Source organism: Rhinatrema bivittatum, chromosome 5 (genome assembly GCF_901001135.1).
Source record: "Rhinatrema bivittatum chromosome 5, aRhiBiv1.1, whole genome shotgun sequence".
NCBI classification, from domain to species: domain Eukaryota; kingdom Metazoa; phylum Chordata; class Amphibia; order Gymnophiona; family Rhinatrematidae; genus Rhinatrema; species Rhinatrema bivittatum.
In genome coordinates this window covers 213,588,149-213,609,306 of record NC_042619.1, presented here as the reverse complement: position 1 = coordinate 213,609,306, position 21,158 = coordinate 213,588,149, and the positions used below count along the sequence as shown (strand labels likewise).

The 21,158-nt window shown below is 40.1% G+C and overlaps 1 protein-coding gene across 7 annotated transcripts in view; it reads right to left on the bottom strand.

Annotated features, from left to right (window-relative positions):
• CASK (calcium/calmodulin dependent serine protein kinase) overlaps positions 1–21,158 on the bottom strand; it is a 1,033,919-nt gene that overhangs the window by 787,717 nt on the left and 225,044 nt on the right. For all 7 annotated transcript variants that reach the window (XM_029603127.1, XM_029603128.1, XM_029603131.1 and 4 more), the window contains exon 2: positions 15,710–15,822. In XM_029603127.1, coding sequence (XP_029458987.1) covers positions 15,710–15,822 — 113 coding nt within the window. The remainder of the gene's footprint in view (positions 1–15,709; positions 15,823–21,158) is intronic.

Genomic DNA, 21,158 nt, shown 5'->3' with positions numbered 1-21,158 from the left:
TGTATTATCACAGTTCTTTAAATTATAAATTAACAGAAAAAAATTTTTTTCTTCATATAGAAATAAAGTAATGACTTTGCAGCATGATGACAATAAATGATTACAAGTAACAAACTGCTTCAGTGACCGATTACGGCTTGCGGCCCATTGAGTGGCGAGAGGCTGCAGAGTGAGATCTTGAGGCAACCATTGATGATATTGTCATCTGCTAGCATATAAGTTGTTTATTGTAAATATTTTTTGTTTCATTATTTAGTATATGGGATTTGCATCCTTTTTCCTCTCTTTTTGCAACATCTAGAATTGCCAGGCCACTAGATGCTAATTTAAATGGGACTTCATTTTCAGTTGGAGTTGTGCCTATTACAGTCCTATTAGAATCAGCCATAAATGGCATTTTGGTCACTCTAGTTTAGCATCATGCTTTTCTCTGATCACTGAGGAGCTATCACATTAAAAGCAGTTTATGACTAAATTTCCTGAGGGCCAGTAGCATTCCTCATACTCACTGACAAAGAATAAGACATTGAGCTAATAAATGAACCCAGCAATCCTACTTGGCAGTCTGCAGCAGTAATAACCAAGTCTACAGGACTACTGATTTAGCCCACGTATTTAATTTAGAATTTCTATTCTACCTTTTGTGGCTGGTCAGCCACTTCAATGCAGATTACACAGTGATTGGTTAGGGCAATTAAGAAAGTATTATAGACAAATCTGCATGCTTTCTATTCTGCAGATACAATAACGTCTTTTTTGGGCAGCTATGATTTATACATGTTCTGAATATCAAGTTCCCATTCCACTACATCTTTTTTGCCAGTTTCACCACACATTTCTTCCTCATTGGACTCCATGTTCACAAGGCTTTCATACTGTGACACTAATATTCGTTTCTAGCTAATAGACAATAAGGTGGGTCTTTAATCTCAGGAAGAAAAAATAAGTTGGTTATCCCTGAACTACCATCGCTGGTATTCTAGAGCACTGGGCATTTGATAGTGCTAACATACGAATAAAATATTGCATACGAGATTAGGGAATGCAGGTTGACTTCTCTGTGCTTTCGCCCCCACATTCAATCTCTGGCACAGTCTTCCTTTTTCAAGGTTCGGCTTCTTCATTCTGTCAAACCATTCTTAAATATATTAGATTTCCAGATAGTGACCCAACCTCATTTTATTACCTCTCACCTACTTTCTCTGTATTTGGGCTTACCTAACATTTCTGAAGGCGTTACGATTAATACAAAACTCTGCAGCTTGGCTGATTACTGGTCCTCCTTTACATTCTCATATCACTCCCACACTCATGACACTCCACTGGCTTCCAAGTCTGGTAGTATGTGATTTTTTAAAATTCTCATGCTTCTTTTTAAGTCTATTAATGGGCTTTTACCTCAAACGGGCCGATTCAGTAAAGTCCGCGGGAGAGCGGGCGAACACCCGCTCTCCTGGCGCATGCACAGGTCACTTGCCTGTGCGTGCAATTCAGTATTTAAATGAGGCCCGGCGGTAGAAACAGGGAAAAGGAGGCGCTAGGGACACTAGCGCGTCCCTAGCACCTCCTTTTGGCCCGGAGCGGTGGCGGTCAGCGGGTTTGACAGCCGGCGCTCAATTTTACTGGCGTCTGTTCGAGGCCGCTGACAGCCACTGGCTCAGAAACCAGACAGCAGCAAAATTGAGCATCCGGTTTTTGACCCGGCAGCTGCCTTCAAAATTTTTTTTTACATTTTTTTTTACCCTTCGGGACCTCCAACTTAATATCGCCATGATATTAAGTCAGAGGGTGCACAGAAAAGCAGTTTTTACTGCTTTTCTGTGCACTTTCCCGGTGCCCGAAGAAATTAGTGCCTACCTTTGGGTAGACGCTAATTTCTGAAAATAAAATGTGCGGCTTGGCTGCACATTTTACTTACTGAATCGCGCGGGAATGCCTAATAGGGCCATCAACATGCATTTGCATGTTGAGGGCGCCATTAGGTTCGGCAGGTTGGACGCGTGTTTTCCGCCCCTTACTGAATAAGGGGTAAGGGAAAACGTGCATCCAATAGCAGGTTAACAGCGCACTGTACTGTATCAGCCCGAAAGTTTTCCTGCACTGGCTATTTACCAACCATCTCACCCATTACAATCTGCATCTAAACAGCTGCTCATAAGAACATGCCATACTGGGTCAGACCAAGGGTCCATCAAGCCCAGCATCCTGTTCCCAACAGTGGCCAATCCAGGCCATAAGAACCTGGCAAGTACCCAAACACTAAGTCTATTCCATGTTACCATTGCTAGTAATAGCAGTGGCTATTTTCTAAGTCAACTTAATAGCAGGTAATGGACTTCTCTCCTCCAAGAACTTATCCAATCCATTTTTAAACACAGCTATACTAACTGCACTAACCACATCCTCTGGCAACAAATTCCTGAGTTTAATTGTGCATTGAGTAAAAAAAGAACTTTCTCCGATTAGTTTTAAATGTGCCACATGCTAACTTCATGGAGTGCCCCCTAGTCTTTCTATTATCCAAAAGAGTAAATAACCAATTCACATCTACCTGTTCTAGACCTCTCATGATTTTAAACACCTCTATCATATCCCCCCTCAGCCGTCTCTTCTCCAAGCTGAAAAGTCCTATCCTCTTTAGTCTTTCCTCATAGGGGAGCTGTTCCATTCCCCTTATTTTGGTAGCCCTTCTCTTTACCTTCTCCATCTCAATTATATCTTTTTTGAGATGCGGCAACCAGAATTATATACAGTATATTCAAGGTGCGGTCTCACCATGTAGTGATACAGAGGCATTATGACATTTTCCGTTATATTCACCATTCCCTTTCTAATAATTCCCAACATTGTTTGCTTTTTTGACTGCTGCAGCACACTGAACCGACGATTTCAATGTGTTATCCACTATGACACCTAGATCTCTTTCTTGGGTTGTAGCACCTAATATGGAACCTAACATTATGTAACTATAGCATGGGTTATTTTTCCCTATATGCATCACCTTGCACTTATCCACATTAAATTTCATCTGCCATTTTGATGCCCAATTTTCCTGCAATTTATCACAATCTGCTTTTGATTTAACTACTCTGAACAATTTTGTATCATCTGCAAATTTGATTACCTCATTCGTTGTATTTCTTTCCAGATCATTTATAAATATATTGAAAAGTAAGGGTCCCAATACAGATCCCTGAGGCACTCCACTGCCCACTCCCCTCCACTGAGAAAATTGTCCATTCAATCCCACTCTGTTTCCTGTCTTTTAGCCAGTTTGCAATCCACGAAAGGAGAACGCCACCTATCCCATGACTTTTTACTTTTCCTAGAAGCCTCTCATGAGGAACTTTGTCAAATGCTTTCTGAAAATCCAAGTATACTACATCTACCGGTTCAACTTTATCCACATGTTTATTAACTCCTTCAAAACCGTAAAGCAGATTTGTGAGGCAAGACTTGCCTTGCGTAAAGCCATGCTGACTTTGTTCCATTAAACCATGTCTTTCTATATGTCCTGTGATTTTGATGTTTAGAACACTTTCCACTATTTTTCCTGGCACTGAAGTCAGGCTAACCGGTCTGTAGTTTCCCGGATCGCCCCTGGAGCCCTTTTTAAATATTGCAGTTACATTAGCTATCCTCCAGACCTGCGTGATTTTAATGATAGGTTACAAATTTTTACTAATAGGTCTGAAATTTCATTTTTTAGTTCCTTCAGAACTCTGGGGTGTATACCATCCGGTCCAGGTGATTTACTACTCTTCAGTTTGTCAATCAGGTCTACCACATCTTCTAGTTTCACCATGATTTGATTCAGTCCATCTGAATCATTACCCATGAAAACCTTCTCCAGAACGGGTACCTCCCCAACACCCTCTTCAGTAAACACCGAAGCAAAGAAATCATTTAATCTTTCTGCGATGGCCTTATCTTCTCTAAGTGCCCCTTTAACCCCTTGATCATCTAATGGTCCAACTGACTCCCTCACAGGCTTTCTGCTTCGGATATATTTTTTAAATTTTTACTGTGAGTTTTTGCCTCTATGGCCAGCTTCTTTTCAAATTCTCTCAGCTGTCTTATCAATGTCTTACATTTAACTTGCCAACGTTTATGATTTATCCTATTTTCTTCTGTTGGATCTTTTGGCTAAAATAGCTTCTTTCACCTCCCCTTTTAACCATGCCAGTAATCGTATTGCCTTTTCACCTTTAATACATCTGGACTGTGCTTCTAGAATGGTATTTTATTTATTTATTTTTTTTAAACAATGCCCACGCCTCTTGCACACTTTTTACTTTTGTAGCTGCTCCTTTCAGTTTTTTTCTAATAATTTTTCTCCCTTTATCAAAGTTTCCCTTTTGAAAGTTTAGCACAAGAGCCGTGAATTTGCATACTGTTCCTCTTCCAGTCATTAATTCAAATTTGATCATATTATGATCACTACTGCCAAGCGGCCCCACCACCATTACCTCTCTCACCAAATCCTGTGCGCCACTGAGAATTAAATCTAAAATTGCTCCCTCTCTCGTCGGTTCCTGAACCAATTGCTCCATAAAGCTATCATTTATTCCATCCAGGAACTTTCTCTCTCTAGCGTGTCTTGATGATACATTTACCCAGTCAATATTGGGGTAATCGAAGTCTCCCATTATTACTGCACTACCAATTTGGTTAGCTTCCCTAATTTCCCTTAGCATTTCACTGTCCGTCTCACCATCTTGACCAGGTGGATGGCAGTATACTCCTATCACTATAGTCTTCCCCGACACACAAGGGATTTCTACCCATAAAGATTCAATTTTGCATTTAGTCTCATGCAGGATGTTTATCCTGTTGGACTCTATGCCATCCCGGACATAAAGTGCCACACCGCCTCCCGGGTGCTCCTCTGTCATTGTGATATAATTTGTACCCCAGTATAGCACTGTCCCATTGGTTGTCCTCCTTCCATCATGTCTCTGAAATGCCAATTAAGTCTGTCATCATTCACTGCTATACATTCTAATTCTCCCATATTACTTCTTAGACTTCTGGCATTAGCATACAAACATTTCAAAGTTTGTTTTTTGTTTGTATTTTCATTCTACTTTTTAATTGATAGGGATAAGTTAGAATTTTTTAGCCCAGGTGAGATTTTAGTTACAGGCACTTGGACTACTTTTCTTATTATTGGAACCTCACTGTTGGGATGCCCTAATTCTAATGCATCATTAGTATCCTTTGAAGATACCTCTCTCCGAACCATGCGCTGCTGAACGACTGTCGGCTTTCCCCTTTGTTCTACTTTAAAAGCTGCTCTCTCCCCTTTTTAAAGGTTAGCCCCAGCAGTCTGGTTCCACCCTGGTTAAGGTGGAGCCCATTCCTTCGGAAGAGACTGCCCCTTCCCCAAAAGGTTCCCCAGTTCCTAACAAAACTGAATCCCTCTTCCTTGCACCATCGTCTCATCCATGCATTGAGACTCCGGAGCTCTGCCTGCCTCTGGTGACCTGCGTGTGGAACAGGGAGCATTTCAGAGAATGCTACCCTGGAGGTTCTGGATTTAAGCTTTCTAAGAGCCTAAAATTTGTCTTCCAGAACCTACCTCCCACATTTTCTTATGTCGCTGGTGCCCACATATACCATGACAGCCAGCTCCTCCCCAGCACTGCCTAAAATCCTATCTAGGTGACGCGTGATGTCTGCTACCTTCGCACCAGGTATGCATGTTACTAGGCAATCCTCACGCCCACCAGCCACCCAGCTATCTACATTCCTAATAATCGAATCACCAACTACGCCGGCCAACCTAACCCTCAGGATACCACCTCAAAAAACAAAATTAAAGGAATCTCGGGACCAGTTATTCCGGGTTACTGGTCCCATGCTCTGGAAGAAGCCTCCTGAGTTTTTTTATTTTTTTTTTTTATTTTTTTTTTTAAAAGGGAACATGATTACATGCATTTTAGAAACATTCTTACAGGTTACCTGATTTCTTCTGCATTTAATAGTAATGTTGCAGGGTTAGCATCCTAACACAAAAAGGTAAGGCAGCAGGATCTGAAGGGCTGACTAGTTCTGACTATGCTTTAATGTCTATTTTAATTGTTGTGGTGACATCCTTTTTATGTTTCTCATTTTATTTATGTATATTACGTTGTAACCCGCTGAGTTTTTCAGATCAGCGGGATATTGCTTTTAAATAAATAGAATGAATAATATTTAGAGCTTTCATCATATTGACATTGTCCTCTTAAATGCGTATCTCCTGCATGCACCTAATCTAGCAAATCTTTTCACAGGACTACAGTCTAGTTTAACACAAACACTGACATTACTCTGATTTTTAACATATGGATTGTATATAGTCTAAAGAAGTGCTTATATCTTTAGTGCCAGACTTCAGTGCCCCTTCCTCCACTAAACTTGCATCTGATGTGATTTAAATTTGGAGGAGAAAAGGTCTGTTTTTAATCAAATTTTCCAACTCAAATGTGGATAAAACAGACAAAAAGGCTAGAGAAAGTGCTGTTGTGCATACAAGAGATTTAGTTTGACTTGGATCATTTGAATATTGACCTCCTAAGTCACTTACATGGATAACTCACAAGTTATACATTTAAATGACTAGTTCTGAATATTTTCCTTGCATATCCGGCTAAAAATTAGTGTCCTACCGCAACCTAGGCCCGGCGCTTCTGGTGTCATTAAGCAGCTACTTTGGAAGCTTAGACTTCTAGCGAGCCAGACGAAGCATGAGATCAGGTGTTTATGGTTGCTGAACCATTTCTCTGAAACATACCCCCTGAATGCCTTAGACTTATTCCAGACTTAAAGCAGTTTAGAAGAATTTTAACATTTATTTTGAGAAGTTTTTGTTCAGTAGAGATGGGATATGACTTATTTGTTTAGAAATGCTCCTCTACTGTTACTGTTTTATACTTTGCTCGGTGTTACTCCTAAGGCACGCAAAGTTTTTTTGTTTTTGGGTTTTGTTTTTTTTTTTTAGTTGTCTTGTTTTTACTTATTTGATTTATATTCTCCTTGTTTCACAGTGGATTACATTGTATTTCTATGGTGCAGTAGTTTGTTTTTGTGGGGGTTTGTGATTATCTTTTGATATATTTATTTTTAGGATTCTTTTATTGTACCCCACCTCGACTGTTAGGAGAGCGTAGGCAATAAATTCTTTTATATAAATAAAGAGATGGGGCCCAGAAGTGGGAGGGGAAAGACCAGTTCTGACTCCCGGCCTGTGTATAGATGATTCTGATGGATAGAAAATTGAGATGGCGAGTGCTTTGGGGAAGAGACGGCAGGCTCAGCCTTGAGGGCTGTGCCTTTGGAGCTCAGGTGGGAGGGAGAAGTGGGGCTGCTTACGGCCTTAGACCCACAATATATTTTCTCAGGCTTCATTTAACCAGCTGTATTATTTTTAGTATAGCCAGTTAAGCCTATAGTTATCCGGCTAACCATAGCCAGATAACTTTATACCTATCTGACAATATTCAAAAGAACAACCAGTTATGTTTTAAATTTAGCCGGATAAGTTATTCATTTTCCTCTTTTTTTTTTTTTTTTTTTAAATATTAGCCTCTAGGTCTCCAGATTCGGAAGTACTAGTCATCCAGTGTCAATATGCAAAATATTTGCAGATTTCTCTCGTACTTTAATGAACTGAGTCTTCTTCATAGAGCCTACACTTCATAAATAAAGGAGGATCCAAAAGGGCTGCTGATAAATTCCATGGTCTTTCACAGCCACTATAATCTCCCATTTCTATAGGAGTCAATTTTATTCTGCATAATAAGCGCATTGTTTGTCCCACTTAGATCTTCAGTCCTGCATTTCCAAGCATGAGCATGGGATATGTTATGTAGATATAGCCTCCCATAAATACAAGGCAATATTACGATATGCTAACAAAATTGTCTTAATTCTGCTCATAAAGAGAACAGGAAAAATTAGTTAAATTAGGAAGCCTGTCATTTCTTTAACTTCATCAGGTGACAAAACAGTTTTCACACTGATGATCAAGTTGTTTTGCTCTTACCCGTATCTCAGGAACAGTGAAGAACACAAGCTTCTTGTTTCGGATATTTGTTTGGAAAGAGAAATTTATCTCCAATACACAGAGATCTTTCCTTTGTATCAGGAACCATTAAATATTGTTAAAGGTCTATTCTTTAAATGGAAAGGAGCCAAGTGGATAAGTGATATACCGCTGACCATCACAAATCTAAAAACATTCCTTTGCTGAAAATGAAACCTTATAGATTATACTGATGGGCAGAAAATTCTATAGCTGGCTTTAATCCTGCTTTGTCATTAGTACTTTATAAATCGTTTAGTTTCAAACTAGTAAAAGAATGAACTGTTTTTGTGCACATTTTTTTCACAATAGCTGACCGAACAACTCCCAAAATGTATTTTAAGCAGCAAAAATTGTAGTCATCACTGAGAAGAGCTGTCTAGTTATAACATAGGACTCCATATCCAGACTCTTGAGTTCTAATCCCAGTTGTACCAGTTTGCAGACCCTGTTTTATAGCACATCCCTTTGTCTCAGTTTATTCAACAGCACAAGAAAACAAGTATGCTTGCTTCTAAAAATGGATCACCATAGACAGCAGGATAAATTAGCCATTACATATGGGGCACATCAACTGACAGCACATACATGGACCCAGCTCTCAGAGCTCAGTAAAGACTTTACTGAGCATGTGCAAGAGTCCCAGTGCACATGAGCTGCCTCATGAGCCCCACAGTCTTTTCCAGAGAGTATGCTTTAGTGAGGTAGTCAACTATGCAGGAAGGCAGGCAGTTATTAAGAATGGCTAATTCAGCCTACTGTCTACAGAGAACCCTGTATACAGGAAAACAAACTCACTTTTCTGTTGACAAGCAGGCATGAAAGCCATTAAATATGGAGAGTCCCAAGCTGAGGGCTGCTGTGCACAGCAAGTACTGAAACAAGCAACCCGGACCCCACCAGCAGAGAGTGAATTACTGGGTGAACAGGCTGCGCAAAACTGCTTGTCCAAAGTTACTGTCCCTTTGAGAAATATTGAGACAGTAGTGGGATGTGAATGTGTGAACCGATAACCAAGCAGTTGCAAACATCTTCAAGAAAGGCCCTGAGATGAGCCACTGAAGTCACCATGGCTCTTACATGATGAGCACTGATGGAGTATAATCTGCAAGAAAGCCAGTGCATAACAATGCATGATACAGTCTGCTAGCCAATTAAACAGAGTTCTCTTGGCAACTGCCTATCCCAATCTGTTGGGAATCAAAGAAAATGAACAGCTTAGAAAACTTGATGAGGTCGAGTCTTTTTCAAGTAATAAGCTACTGTTCTCTTGCAGTCCAAAGAATGAAAAGCCATTTCTCCTCTGTGTGTATGATGTCTCAGAAAGAAAAATAGGAACAATAATTTGGTTAATGTTCAGATATCACTACTGGAAAGAATTTAGGCGAGTAAGCAGAACCAGCCTGATGTGAAAAAAGCTGCAGATATGAAAGGTAGGAAACCAGAACCTGCAATTCGTTTAACTCTTCAAGCCAAAGTGACAGCTATAAGAAAATAGTTTCCAGATAAAAAACTTCAAGTCCACTGACAAGAGGCTCAAAGGAAGGTTTCATGAGTTGAATATGGACTACACTGAGTCCCAAGGAACTGGAAATTTACAGACTGGAAGCTAGGAATACTACAAACGTCTCATGAACTTTGATACTAATGGGTAGAGGGAGATAAAGCTCCTTCTACCTGCTGGTGATATGCTGCAATGGCATAAAGATGAACTTTGAATAAAATGGTGCTTAGACCTGAAGACAAGAGAAGGAACAGATATTGAAGCATGTCCTTCAGGCCGCAGAAGGGATACAGCTGACTCGTCCCCTATCAAGTTGAGAACCTCTTCCATTTGAAGCTGTAGGATCTTCTGCTAGAAGGCTTTCTAGCTGAAATCAGCATGTCCTCCATCTCCTTAGAAAGTCAGAGATGAGTCAGAGAGCTCCACAACAAAACTGGAGACTGAGTTGATAGATAAGATATGAATATCACATCTGAGATGGCCATGCTGGGGGGTTTTATTTTGCTTTTTTTTTTTTTTTTTAATGAGAATCAGTCTCACCTTGCCTCAGTGACCTTCTGGATAGTACAGGCAATGAAATGAATTGGTATGCATAGAGTAAACTGCTGCTCCAATTTGGCACAAAAGCATTGCGACCTAAACTGTTGGTGCTTGGAAGAATGTAGCAGAGCCTCTCACTCTTTCTGATGTCCTCTAAAGTGAACAGGTCAATCACCAGCATTCCCCAAAGACTGAATTCATTCACAACTATTATCCAAGGATCTCTTGCGAGACTGCAGTACTCTGCTTATGTGGTCTGCTAATGTGTTTTGGTCTTCTGGAGATAGGTACTATAATGTCCAGCCCATGACCAGATTTGAAGAACTTTCTTGCAGAGGGTATACAACCCGTGCCTCCCTGCTTTCTCATCTAGAACATGGCCACATGGTTGTCCATCTGGTTCAATATTCTCTTGCCCGACAGCAAGTGAGAACATTTCTAGCACTTGCAGCTCCAGCATATAAATTGATATGCACATGGCTATCTGCTGCGGACCATGACCCCTGGGTCCATGTGGCCTCAGTTTGCACCCTCCATCCCTTCATGTAGGTGTCAGTCAATAGGATCACTTGATGAACTGGGACATGCAGTAAGAGGCCCAAATTGAGAGTCTCTGGGTTCATCCACCACTGAAGGGTGCCCTCATCTCAGGGGTCATGAAGATCTGGTGGGATAACTGTTGATAATGCTGATACTACTGGCTGTGGAGGACCCACTAGAGGCTCCACATGGGCAAATGAGGCAATGGAACTACATGCACTGCTGCAGCCATGTGTCCCAGAAGAGCCAGGGCTGATTTCACTGATGCTTGGCCTCACTGCAGGGAAAAAAAAAAAGCTCACCAGACCCATTAGTAATGTGTCTCTTTCAAATGGAAGAAAAACCTTAACTGAGCCTACCAAGACTCCTATGAACTAGATCTTTTGAGATGGTGTTAGGTTGGATTGGAGAAATTGACCAGGAACCCCCGAGACTGAAGAAGTTGAAATATTGCTTTGAGGGACTCCAGAACGCCTACTGAAGATTTTCAACCAATCATCCAGATAAGGAAATAAGTAGACTCCCTGCCAACAGAGATGTACAGCCATTACTGTATTGGGGCCACTGAGAGGCTGAAAAGGTAGTATTTATACCAGTAGTGCACATCTTTCACCACAAATATAAGAAACTTCTGGTAGAAGCGAAAAACAGTTCCAGAGTGTACCACCAATCTTTGGTTGAATGAAGGGAAAAATTATCTGGAGTTCATCTTGAACCTCTTCCTGAACCAACTGCTTTGCTCAGCTCTCATAAGTCCATAATGGGTTTCAAGCTTCTTATTACCATCACCTCTTTTTATCTATCACATTCCATATACATCCCAAAGCGATTTACACAAAATAAAAAAAACACATACACTAACACACACAAACAAAATCAGCTATCAAGTAAAAATCAATATACAATAAAACAGCATCTCTACGTATTTCCTACCCCTTCAATGCCCACAATCAAACAGGAGGTCAAGAAACCCATTTTGGATTACTAATTTTAAAAAATGTTTTAAAAAAATTAAAAAAACAAAAAAAAACCACACACACACACAAAGATTATGCTGGAAATGCTTGGACAACCAACCAAACTTTTAACAGTTTCTGGAAGTGCAACTGAATTTCTGTAGAAATCATTCAGCCAAAAGCTTATTCCAGACCCAGGGCACAACCACAGGAAACATCCTAGACCTATTCTTTTCATATCTAATCTCTCACACTCCTAGCACCTGAACAAGGCCCTATTGGGAACAAAAAAAAAAAAAATCTTCTGCAGCATACAACACAGACCTTTTTGTCAAATAACTAGGGTCTTTTATGAAGAACCTTAAATAGTAAGACTAAAACCTGAATTGGACCCTAAACTGAATTGGAAGCCAATGCAGCTCTCAGAACAATGTCATATGATCAAACTTCTTCAGCCCTCCACTAAGTCTAGCAGCAGTGTTAATTAACTTGCTTGGTAACCATAACAGAACCACATTGCATAAATCAATCCTAGCCAACACTAGCATCATCCTTAGATCCTGGGAGATAGAAAAGGCCCTATCTGACAACCCATAAGTGAAAGCAGCCTTAACGCTGCAACATGAGCTTGCAGACAGATCTGAGACTAACCATATTCCCAGATCTCTAACATTCACATTTTATTTATTTATTTATTTAACACTTTTCTATACCGACCTTCATGGTAGGGACCATATCAGGTCGGTTTACATCAAAAAGGGGGAACTGTAACGAAACCGTAGGTAACAGGAAGAACAAAGTTACATTCAACAAGGGAGGTAAAACTTGGAAGCAAAGACTGCTGGAAAGAAAAAAGACTAAGGAACGAAGTGCTTAGGATAATGATAACAGCTGTTTTAAGAGTCAGGGTAGGCTCTTATATCGAGCTTGGGGATAGTAAGGGGATCCATTACTATCCATTACTATTATCCATTACTATTACATGAGGCACTCCTTTCTGGTCAAGAAGATTAATGGAAAAAAATCTACCTCTGGATTCATCCAACTGACCTACAGTAATTCTGTCTTCTTACTATTAAGTTTCATATGATACCACATGACAATTTTTTTTTTAAACAGGCAATCCTCGATAAGAGACCATTGCTTGCTCCACTTGCTTTCACTAGAAAAATCACCTGATCATCATCAGCAAATAAATGATAGCTAGCTCCAAGGGATGTAGTAGATTACACAACAGTGTCATAAAGATGTTAAAAAATGCTGGTGAAAGAACCCCAAATAGAAAAACCCATGGGGAAGAACAAAATGTACTCATGGACAGAATGAGGCTTACCTTTCAAATAGGAAGCAAACCATTGTAGGACTAATCCTCCAAATCCTAACCATCTTTAACCTATCCAAAAGCAGTGTATGATCAACTTCGTCAAAGGCAGCTGAAAGACCTAATAAGACCACTAATGATCCTTCTCCACAAGCCAAATCCCCTGTGCAAATCATCTAGCAAAGACATAAGTAGGATTTTAGCACCAAAATACTTCCTAAAGCCTGACTTGATATTTATCTAAGATATCAAATGAAGACAAACTCAGTCAACTGCACCACCACAATGTTTTCAAGAATTTTACTTGCAAAGGAGAGGTGAAATACAATCTGATAACTAATCTTAATTAGCTGATCCTGAATATAGATATCAGAAAATACCAGGCATATAATCCCTGGCCACATGCCCTAGAACAGTGTTTCCTAACCCTTTCCTGGAGGTACCCCTAACCAGCTGGGATTTCAGGATTGCCACAATGAATATGCATGAGAGATCTGCATACCCTGGATCTCCTATGTATGCAAATCTCTCATGCATATTCATCATAGATGCAAATGGAAAGACTAGGGGGCACTCCATGACGTTAGCATGTGGCACATTTAAAACTAATCGGAGAAAGTTCTTTTTCACTCAACGCACAATTAAACTCTGGAATTTGTTGCCAGAGGATGTGGTTAGTGCAGTTAGTATAGCTGTGTTTAAAAAAGGATTGGATAAGTTCTTGGAGAAGTCCATTACCTGCTATTAAGTTGACTTAGAAAATAGCCACTGCTATTACTAGCAACAGTAGCATGGAATAGACTTAGTTTTTGGGTACTTGCCAGGTACTTATGGCCTGGATTGGCCACTGTTGGAAACAGGATGCTGGGCTTGATGGATCCTTGGTCTGACCCAATATGGCATGTTCTTATATCCTGAAAACCCATCCGGTTAGGTGCGCCTCCAGGAGAGAGTTGGGAAACACTGCCCTAGAAGGAACAAGCTCAATCGTTTTGTTGGATGAGTGACTAATTCTAGGAACAGCTGGGCAGTTTGAGATCAGTCAGAACTGAAGACTGAAGGTCGCTGGGTTGGAGGATGGTGAGAAAAATGCAAAATGTAACCAGATTTGACAATTTTCAGGACCTATTGTTCCTTGGTGATACCATTCTATTTCAGAAAGAAGGACTGGACCTTCTTCTCCACTGGAAGAGGTAGAAAGGCAGGTAGGCCTCAAGGACATAAAAAACTTGTCCTGGACTTAGAATACAGCTGTTGCTAAGCCTTCAGCTGATTCCTTTTCCTCTGCCACATTTTAGCAGGCAGTTGTTGCTGTTGACAAATGGGAGGAGCTGAAAACTGAAAAGAGGTGACCACAGCAAAAGAAAGCTGTAGCATTTCAAACCAGGCCCACCAAGTCTAACAATACTAGGACCACAAAGACATTTTAGTTGGAAAAGGACTAGTTTGCTGGTGGGAGAAGAGGCTGGGGATCAGGAGATCAGAGATTTAAGTCCAGCTTCTATCACTGACAGGTATTTATTGTATCTACATTTAATTTATTGTACACTGCTATGGCTCAGAGACACATAAATGCTGAAATAAATGGATGTGTGCACTGCTCCAAGATTTCAACTATGACTTCCAGTTACTGGGCTTCATAAACACCCCTCTTGGCTAACAGCTACAAATGCACATAACCTTTTGACACATTACTGGTAGTCTCTGACTGCTAATTTTGGGGATGATGTAAAAAGATGAGCATTAAAACTAGACCCTGAAATTCAGCACACAGTTGTAAGTTAATGGTATGCTAATTCATTGGGAGTTAAAAAAATACGCACAAAAACCAGAAAATGTCCATAAAGAAAAGGTTTAGCACACAGAAAAACATGATCTCGATGCTGCTCCTTGTGACCTTGGGAAAGTCACTTTATCACTCATTGCCTCAGGTACAAACTTTGATTGTGAGCTCTCTGGAGATAGGAAAATACCTACAGTACCTGAATGTAATCTGCTTTGAAGTAAAGAAAAGAATATAAATAAAATTACTGATGCATATAGTTTATGCGCAGGAAACGATTTGTACACAAAAAACATAAGATGAGTTATGCACAAAATGTTTTCAGGGCAGAAATTTTTGCACATATAAATCATTTATGCATGGAAAACATACTGTATGTGCATCAGGCGTGTTTTCTGCACATAAAATACAGACTGCAAGTCCCAACACTGGACTTCCAGCTTCCGGCCATAGACTAACTTTAGCCTTGGAACTTTACTCCACCTCGGAGTTAAGTTTTCAGCGCTAAGAAAATAGAGGCAAGCCAGCACACCTCTCTGCACTGGAGGGGGAGTGAGTAATAGCCAATGCCATCATTAACATGATATTTCCATGCGAGTGTGCTAACAAACTCACATTGTTGCAGTAAGGAGTTTTGTGCTCATCCATAATAAAGTTTGCACACAAAAAATGAGTACACCATGGAGGGTTAAACTGTGCGCTGTGCTGAGTGCACCTTATTGCACTGACAAGCAACTACTGCATTATAGCCACTATCTTTCTTTACAGCATTCTTTTCTTCCTAATGCAACAGCTGTCATATAAGAAACAGGGTGTTTTAATTTTCTCATGTAATGTTTTGCATCACCCTCCTAGAAACAGAAAATAGACTTGTATGTTCGATATCATTGAGAAAATATCACATAGAGCTTTTGACCACATGGAAGGCAACTTAAGAGAATGAAGTCTTGTTTACAACCATGTCATATCAAAACTGTAGTTAAAAGGCATCCATTACCTTCCGTACTTAGTCCCGGGCTTGAAGTGAACTTTGCTACATCCACAATTTTCACAGCAAACTGTTGTCCAGTTTCTCTGTTGATACATCTTCGCACAACACTGAATGGACCCCTAAAAAAAAAAATATGCCGCCACAAATTAGGATTTTTTGTATTACATTACTTCTACAAAACAGCTTTGTTCAACTTCTTTTTGGATATAAAATTTGATATTTCTGGAAATAACCCACCCTGTTTTAGAAAAACTTTCCCAAAGACAGAACTGATTTAGCAATTGTAGTAGCCACTTCTGTGGTAGCCACTTCTGTAAATCAAGGTCATTTTAGAATTTCCTGAAATCAGATTTTATGCAAATAGGTTACCATAGTGCTACATACAAAATATCTTGCACCAGCGAATTAGAACTACTTTGATGCTTTAACATTTTATAGCACATCAATACGAACATTTAGCAGCTCTGTTTGTAATAACCATTACAAATCAAGCTCATAATACAGAACACATGATGCTATTCAATGTGTATGATAAACCAGTATGACTAAATGCAAACATTGTCTTAACATTTTAGATTATGAATCAAAAAACTAGCTACAATCCATTTTGAAGTAAACAGTGACATTTCTTAAAAAACAGTTCAATATGCAGCATGATAAAATACAGACCTTTTCTTCACCTCCTCTGCTGATGGCAGAAAACAGCAGTGCAAAGGTAACTGCAGAGTTTGTGACCCTAATGGCCAATAGTTACGCTAATGAAAACATACCAATACAAGTAAGCCAACACCTCAGTTTGCATGTACAATCTAACCTAATAAAAGGTGCAAACACAAATCTTAACATTCCAAGCATCAAAATCTCATAGGGTCCCAGTATTATATATGAATTCGAATCATTGACACGGGGCTAAAATTCTATACGTGTTTGAAAAGTGGTATAGAAGTTGTACGGTGCCATAACGTGCAAGCTTTTGGTTAGGAGCAGGAGAACCATGTCATATAGCTGAGCTTAATGGACCCCTTGGTCTGACACAGTATGGCATCTTATGTTATCATCAGTACTCAAAAACAATGAAGTTTATCAAGGAGGCTTTAGAGCCAGATAAGTATTTTTTATTTTTGGCTCAATATACACATAAGTAAATCATGTAGTTTGAATGTAGAACTTTAAATTGTTCCAAAAAAAAGTGGTAGATTTGAAGTTTCGTACTCTGAGATTCTATCTATAACCCACTGAGGGCAAAAGACTGCAGGATATGGCTGTTAGCAGCTTACAATTTCTGTTGCCAATTTTCAAACACACAGAATTTTAGACCTATGCCAATGATTAGAATTCATATATAATGTTGGGACCACATGAGATTTTGATGCTTGGAATGTTAAGATTTGTTTTTGCACCTTTTATTAGGGTAGATTGGGCATACTAATGAAAATATTTAAATCTCTAGCATGTATTTTTCTACCATATTCTTAAAAACAGTTCATGGTATCCTTTGAGGTGGTCATATCTTTTTATTCTACTGGGACAGTAGCTCTTTGATATGCTTGAAATTGATAGGTCTAACTGCAGTGTGTTCAACCACAGGTCATACCTGGTAAGCTGTTTTGTCCTGCACCACTACTGTGAATGAACTCTTCTGGTCCAATTCCTTCTTAATAAAGGCCAAGGATTTTATGAACTGGAAACAATCTACCAATCTTTGTCTCTGAACTTAAATCAGGCTGCAGAGGACTGACTGCGGAGAGCTTTAACATCTCTAGGGTAAAGAGACACGAGCATTTTCCTGCTAAGCAAGCCCAGAGATTCCTTAAATAACCTGACCCTCATTTTACCAGCTGATCTTCCTTGTCCAATCCACTCAGTGGTTTTTAGACTTTTAGGAGTCTAAGAACACATCTGATCTAAAATGACCAATGAATCAGGATACCTGGGCCTCTTAGGGGGAAAGCACGAGGCCTGTTTGTAACCCACAGGGGATATGAGGAAGAGAGACATCTGCTTGGCGTACAGTATTAAGCCATTGGATGATATTTTTGTGCAAGGGCTTGGCTTTAGGAACTTATGGTCCCTGCTTCCTCCCATTTTGGCCTCTCCATCTCCAAGTAAGGAGATCACGCCATGTCTTTCTTGTTATATAGGGACTCCTTACCTAATAGGCAAAGCAAACTAGTTTCAGCAGTCCGATCCCACATGCTACATAGCATCTTGTTTATTAGGGAACTTTCCCTTCTTCCAAAGTCTTATATATACTGGAGTATATGTAGAAGACAGCAATTAAGAAGTCAACACTCAAGAACTAGAGGAAAGGGGTTCAAAGTATTTGTTTTTTAATCCTTCTAAGATCGGGGAGGGGGGGGTAGGCCAGGACAGCACAATCAGACGCTGTCCCAGGGGAGCGTACGCCAGCAGCTGGCCAGCACACGGAGTTTACTTCGGCTCTAGAGGAGCAGTAAGTATAAAAACAAAATAATTGAGGCTAGCTACGGTAAGTTTAGGTCAGGGAGGAGAGAAGAGGGAGGATAGGGATTAGGGAAGTTCCTTCCTAGTCTGCAAAGGCCTAATCGCATCGCCACTCGATTCTCTCCCCCCCCCCCACACAGGCATTAAAATCCGGAGCGCATGTGCGCCCAGGAATAGCATTCTATAACATGAGCCAAGTCTAGCTAGAATGTTTGATTTCTGCCTCCTTTGCTTAAGCAGTTGGACGCGCATTTTCCCTTACCCCTTATTCAGAAGGGGCCAAAAACGCATGTCCAATCCCCCGAACCTAACAGCGCCCGCAACATGCAAATGCATGTTGATGGCCCTATTACTTATTCCTGCGCGATTCAGAAAACAAAATGTGCAGCCAAGCCGCACATTTTGCTTTCAGAAATTAGCGCCTACCCAAAGGTAGGCGCTAATTTCTTTGGGCACTGGGAAAGTGCACAGAAAAGCAGTAAAAACTGCTTTTCTGTGCCCCCTCCAACTTAATATCATGGTGATATTAAGTCTGAGGTCCTGAAACCTTCCAAAAGTAAAAAAAAAATTTGAAGTCAGCCCGCAGCTGTCGGGTCGAAAACTGGATGCTCAATTTTGCTGGCGTCCGGTTTCCGAGCCCGTGGCTGTCAGCGGGCTCGAGAACAGACGCCAGCAAAATTGAGTGTCGGCTGTTAAACCCGCTGACAGCCGCCGCTCTGGTCCAAAAGGAGGCACTAGGGACGCTAGTGTCCCTACCCGTCCTTTTACCTGGTTTTACCACCAGGCCTAATTAGCATACTGAATCACGCGCACAGTATGTACGGTATGCATATCTAAATTTGCCTTTTAGATCCTGCACTAAAATAAAAAAACATTTAGCAAACTAGATAGCTTTACATTTCCTATATTGGCAAAAAAATGCAAATGGAAGAAAAAACATAGTAAAACAAGGAGACAGGTTTTTTTTGTTTTTTAAAGGTATGTTAGTGGCAGGCAAAGTACAAAAGTGGCATCGTGAGATTCAGAAAAGGAAAGACATGTAGAGGCAAAATTGCTTACATTTTTTTTTTGCTCAGTGTTCACTGAGGAAGGGACAGGAGTAGGACCACAGAAAACGGGCACAAATAAGGTTTGGAAGTGAAGTAAACAATTTTCAGAAAAGCATGCTCGCAAGGAGCTTGCTAAAAGCAATGGGGCCGGGTGGGATACATCAAAAGATTTGAAGGGAACTTAGAGAATGTTCTGGCAACACAGGCTGACCTGTTCGATTTTTCTTTAGAGTCGGGAGTAGTTCTAGAGGACTGGAGTCAAGCAAATGTGGTTCCTCTTCTCAAAAGCAGAAGGAGGTGGTTATGAACTACAGGCCAGTTAATCTGTGCAAGTAAAGTAATGAAATTGTTGTTAAACACAGAGGATCGTGCATTATCTGGAATCCAATGGATAACAAGATCCGAAGCAACATGATTTTACCACTAATAGGTCTTGTCAAATAAATCAATCTATTTTAGTGGGTAGGAGAGAGCTATATATATTTGAATTTTAGAAAGCTTTTAACACTGAGTCTGGCAGTTAAAATATATTGCTAAAAAATGCTGTCATGCGTTTGGACTGCAAAAATTCAAGAGAATGGTACATCCTAGGGGTTGAAATTCTATGCACAAATCAAGAGCAAGATCTGAGAACGATCATATCTGATGATCTCAAGGTGCCAAACAGCTGGGTAAGTGACGGTGATAGCAAAAGCCAGAAAAATGCTTAGCTATATAGGGAGAGGAATGGTCAGAAAAAAAAGTCTCTGGTGAGATGTTATTTGGAATATTGTATACAATTCTGAAGACTGCACTTTCAAAAGGATATAACAGGATGGATTAGGTCCAGGTTGAGGCTACTAAAGCAGTCAGTGCTCTTCACTGTAAAGCATAGGGCAAAAGATAATAATCTAAACATGTATATTCTAAAGGAAAGGTATCGGTAAACAGGAGGTGGGTTTCTTTCAATGAAAAAAATGTGCTTCAACAGTGATGGTTAACTCCAGTTCTAGAGTGCTACAAACAGGCCGGGTTTTCAGGATATCTACAATGAATATGCATGAGAAAGATTTGCATGCACTGCCTCCATTTTTTTTTTTTAAACAAAGTGCTTGATGCCTGGAATACCTTCCTAGGGGAGCTAGTGGCCCATATATGAATTCAAGAAAATATAGGAAAAACAAAGGGGGATCTCTGAAGGAGTGGTATGGGATTATAGAGATGAGCAGCCTAGATAGGCCATATGCCATAATGTTTTTATTTATGTGGCTTCAGGTTGGTAGAACAGATCAGAGAAAACTTCAATTGGCCAAGCATTTTTCTCCTGCATCTTGGTTTTCTATCTAGGTCTCTGTAGGGCAATAGTGATATGAGTCTTTCTTGGCAACTTAACCCAGTCATTGCAGTAAATCATTAGCAGGTGGCCAATTACCACTGATCTCTCCAGAACTCTGCAACGGTAGGTCAAACGTCCAGCCACTTATGTCACCATTGTGCAATGGCTCGTTCTCCCCTGCCCCCATTCTGCAGCATCCCCAGCTAACCTGGGCAACTAAAGACTAGTCTAGGAATTGAACACAAGTCATTTTTTGCATAGTAGTATACAGAACTTGCCACTAGGTCAATCCTAGATCTGAGTACTTTTGACTAGATACTGAAGGAAGAGGAACACATAGGAACAAAGTATTTCAGGCAGCTTTTTTTTTTTTTTTTTGCTTTTTTTTTTTTTTTATAATTTGCATGCAAGCACTGTAACCTGAAATTGTGATGAATTTACAGAGAAAAACTACAATGAAACTATACTGCAAACAGACCACAGTAGCTTAAGGAACAAAACTAATGTACAAATGAACTTTGTATGCATAGTTTCTTACATTCCATCTGCTTTGTTATATCATATAATCCTCTACTATAAAGCAACCAGAGCCTAACAGGAAATTCAAAACTAGCTCCAGATATAAGGA